At 52.5% G+C, this 4,372-nt stretch overlaps 1 protein-coding gene across 1 annotated transcript in view; it reads left to right on the top strand.

Annotated features, from left to right (window-relative positions):
- INSR (insulin receptor) overlaps nucleotides 1-2,514 on the top strand; it is a gene marked incomplete at its 5' end in the record, with an annotated part of 18,150 nt that extends 15,636 nt beyond the window's left edge. Inside the window, 2 exons of the mRNA XM_010155188.1 lie at nucleotides 200-334; nucleotides 1,783-2,514. Coding sequence (XP_010153490.1) covers nucleotides 200-334; nucleotides 1,783-2,137 — 490 coding nt within the window. The remainder of the gene's footprint in view (nucleotides 1-199; nucleotides 335-1,782) is intronic.
- Between the last annotated feature and the right edge of the window lie 1,858 nt (nucleotides 2,515-4,372).

Here is a 4,372-nt window from a genome sequence, read left to right as displayed (position 1 = left end):
GGTTGGCTTTCTGGGCTGCCAGCGCACACGGCCGGCTCACAGCCAGCTTTTGGCTGGGTTTTTTGGATGTCCAGGGTTTTGAAATCCTCTTCTTATAAACACAGTCGTGTTCTTCTAAAGCGTGTGTTCTCCAAAATGACCATCAGCTGTAGACCTCCAGGATGTTTTCGTCTCACCAGCAGTCTTCTCTCTCTCTTAGGTCGTTCGGTGTTGTCCTCTGGGAAATAAGCAGTTTGGCAGAGCAGCCGTACCAGGGACTCTCCAACGAACAGGTGCTAAAGTTTGTGATGGATGGAGGATACCTGGATCAGCCGGACAACTGCCCAGAGAGGCTGTAAGTAGTAAAGCCGGAGACTGTCGACCAGGCTGCACTCTAGCTAACATCTGGCCGACAGAGGTGGCCCCACATGTGGCCCCTCTTAACTCCCTTCTCTGTTGGGGAGGAACAAAACAGACTCCAGTCCCAGAAATCCAGCCCATGCATCCTTAGTGATCCAGGAATTAAAGACCTGAGCCAGCCTATTTCACTAGAAAGGAAGGTAAACCAACCTGGAGCTCACACCGTGAGTACAGATTCAAAGGAAGGACAAAGCACAGGAAAAGCTTACAGTACACGTCAGCACTGTGTTAATTGCCCAATTAAAATGTTCTTCCTCCGCTCCAGACTGGTGGATGGCGGTTGGCTTATGTCAACAAAGCCTGGCCACCGTCTGCATCCACGTGGCTGCAGGGGCTGGAGAGCAGCTTCTTAACCCAAGGCCCGATGAGGTTTTCTGTAATTCATCTCTCTATACCACGTAAACAGCCTTGAGAATTCCAACAAATTTTTACTGCTGATTTTCAGCAATCCGATTTATGGCTAATGAGGGCGAGGCAGGAGCATGCTCTGCTGAGCCGAGAGCTGTTGGTCGTGCCCGGGGGCTTTGCTGCAGCCTCTTTGCCCCGCTTACGGGACAGGGCGAGGCTGCCCGCAAGGGTAGGGAGAAGAGAGGGCGCTGTGAGAAGAGAGGGTGGAACGCCTCGTAGGGAGTGCAGCCTGAAGGCAGACCTTCTCCTGCGCCGGGGTTAAGGGTCACACTCTGAGTAATTAAAAAAACCCTGTTACTGCGTGTTTAACCTGAGCCAGGGCGGTGGGACAGCAGGAGCCACTGCTGAGCAGTGGGGAGGGGCAGCCTGGGAGCCTCATACCCCAGCCCGCTCTGGCCAAAACAGCCCTTTAGAGCCAAAAAATAGACACATTTTTTGAGCATCCTTGAGAAAAAAGCCGCTGTCCTGACACGGGTGCCTCGTGGCCACTTATTATTTATACTGGTAAGTTCTTTGTCACTGGTGTCCGAGAACATGCGACCTCTTCACGCAGCCTTCTTTGGGCCGGGATGTTTCCAGCACCCCTGTCCTCCGCACAGCCTCCTTTTTGCCTTGAAGTTTTAGGAGCTTGGGTAGCTTTCAGGCCATGAGTTAAAATTAAAACTGAATGAATTAAAAAATCCCGAGCGGGCTGCAGGCGCGCACGCGCATCCACAGGGAATGTGAACCGCAGCCCGGTTTCCTTCGGAAGCCGGGTTCAGAACAATTGGAGGAATTGGAAGGAATTTTTGATCTGGACAGGAATAGAGAGTGTCAGGATCTACAGGCAGAAATGGAGACTGGAAAGAGAACAAACGACTTGAGGTTTCAGAGGGGGTGTGTGGGGGGCCTGACCTGGATGTGGTCAGGGTCTGCCAGCCCTGCCTACGTAAAACTTTGTCTTCCCACCCCCGCCCCGTGTTTGTCCCCACATAGGCACAGCCTGATGCAGATGTGTTGGCAGTACAACCCTAAGATGCGCCCCACCTTCATCGAGATCATCGAGATGCTGAAGGAGGACTTGCACCCCAGCTTCCACGAGGTCTCGTTCTTCTACAGCGAGGAGAACAAGCCTCTGGAAACGGAGGAGTACGAGATGGACTTTGAGAACATGGAGAGCATTCCCCTCGATCCCTCCTCGTACTCGCAGAGGGACAAAGTCCTGGGGCGGGACAATGGACCCTCCATGGCCCTCAAGGGGAACTACGAGGAGCACATACCTTACACTCACATGAACGGTGGCAAGAAAAACGGGCGGATTCTCTCCATGCCCAGGTCAAGTCCTTCCTAACGTTTCCTGCTTGGCCCAAGGGTTGTGTCCGCTTTTCCCCCCACCCCCCAGATCTCAGGACTCTCGTTGCTGCCACAGTGTATGACACACATCGACAGACTCTTCAGATTTTTAATCATCTTATGATTAATACCTTTCTTTTGCCAAGTTGACTGGTTGTCAGTGGACTTATCTGTGAACATAAATGGAAGAGGTTTCCATGGCTGCTGTCCCTTCCGTAACCATGGTTTCAAAACAGGAAGCGACCCTGTAAGTTAAACCGAAGGAGAAGCATCCACGTTTGCCAACAGAAGACGTGAAGTTTGCTGGTATCTGAGCTACAGCCTAACGGTGCGGAACAGAACCTCTGCAGGACAAAAGCATTTCCAGTAGAATTCCAGGCTTTCAGGCATACTCCTCACTACAGCTGAAGGATTCAACACATCAGTCGGACGCGCCAGATCCTCAGATTGACCAATAGCTGCTGCTTTCATACTTTTTCAGTGGGTTGAAGCCCAGGGGTGCGTGCGTGTGCGTGTGTGCAGTATAGCTACGTGGGGTGTATATGTATAGCAAAATATACCCTTCTGGTTTTTGTACAGAAGTTTTGTATGTTCTCACAGAAGCTCTCCTCTCCTCGGAAGTGTGTGCTTATCTTCTTCTTCCCTGTTTCCCTGGAGTGACTGAATCCTAAACAGATTATTTTTATACTGAGGACTCTTGGGAGTAGGTTTTCTCTCATTAACAAATGAGGAAAATGTGCTGGGAAGCAAAGGAGCAGAAATCTGAGATTTGTGGGTACTTTCAAGACCAAACGAAGTAGGAGTCCCCTGACCCGAGACATGGAGTTTTCTGTCCTTGCAGCATTGAATATATATATTGTTTGTTGTAACATATTTAAAAATGTCCTTAGTTTAAATTTTAACTTCATATAAATTATTGACTGTTTATGATCCTTTCGGGGAGGGGAGAATTTGGAGGATTGTTTGGTCTTAAAGTGGTCCAAAGATTTCAGAATGAACTAATTTTAGCCGATTACCCTTTTAGGAGCTACGAAGCACATGTTAAGTTTAAACTTGACAAGGCTTTATAATACAGTTTCATGATTTATACAGCGCAGTCGGCTGGCTCCAGTCGAAGCCCTGAGAGAAAGGAGTCGGGACTTCACGTGGTTGTTGGGACAGCACAACATCCCCGTCCCGAGTCCTGCTCCTCCCTCGGCCCCGCGTCCCGTGCCTTCCGCGCGCGCTGTGCCGCAGCAGCACCGCCAGCGAGAGGGGACGAGCAAGAACTCGAACCGGAAAAAGAGACGCTGAAAGGGGGGGGAGCACAAGGCTCTCGGCTCCGCACGGGAAGCAGAACGTGACTGTGGTTAGCCACCCGCTGCCTGGCTGCTGCTGCTCGGGCGTCTGGCCTCGTGCTGCCCGCAGGCCTTCCGTGTTTGCCGGAGATGCCCCGCGTCCTGCACGCTTCCCGGGACGCGTGCGGTAGCCACTGCTTTCGGCTCTGCGGGATGTCAGCTCTCGTCTCCTGGACGGTGCTTTGTTTTGCTGCTCTTTGCGTAGGTGACGGAGCTGTCGGCGTAAGACGCTAGGAAATACTTGCGGAGCCGGCCGCGTTGCGCAGCGCGGAGGCAGGGCTGGCAGGGAGGAGTGCCAAGGCAAGGAATGAAGATTATCCGTGTCGCAGGCCTTTGTCGTACAGGAGGTGGTTTCAGAAGGGGAGAGAGATGCTCAGTCCTCCGCTTCTCCTCCTGGAGAAGCCCAAGAGCCAGGTTGTGCTCTCTGCCAGGAGAAAACGAGGCTCGCGGTGAGAGGGGGAACGCCGAGCTGGCGTGTGCCTCCTTATTCCAGCCCGGGCGGTGCTGCTGATCGCTCCCTGGAACCCATGGAAGGGGCTGGAGTTCGTAGGGAAGCGCCTCTCCGATCCCGCTCCGCCGGAGCCACGCAGCAGCTAAACCGCTGGATGACGGACTCGGCACCGCCGCGAGCTGCCGGGCCTTTGCTGGTGGAATCGGGGTCGGTTGGGGCGAGGGGGGGGTACAGGCTGCTGGCAAAGTGAGGGGGAGAATACACAGTCCAGACCCGGGTAAGAACCTTCGGTTTCAAGAGGCCTCGTTTACATTTCTTCTGCTTTCCAAAGTAGGAACCCTCTAGCAGCTCTGTCCGAACCGCAGGAACGAAGACATACTCTCACACTTTTCTAAGGAAGAGACGCTTTTCTTATTAGAATTTTTTATTTATTTTAATATATAAA

The sequence above is a fragment of the Eurypyga helias genome, unplaced genomic scaffold, assembly GCF_000690775.1.
Source record: "Eurypyga helias isolate BGI_N326 unplaced genomic scaffold, ASM69077v1 scaffold4277, whole genome shotgun sequence".
NCBI lineage: Eukaryota > Metazoa > Chordata > Aves > Eurypygiformes > Eurypygidae > Eurypyga > Eurypyga helias.
Note: the sequence above shows the minus strand (reverse complement) of the source record. Positions and strands in the feature narration are given on the sequence as shown.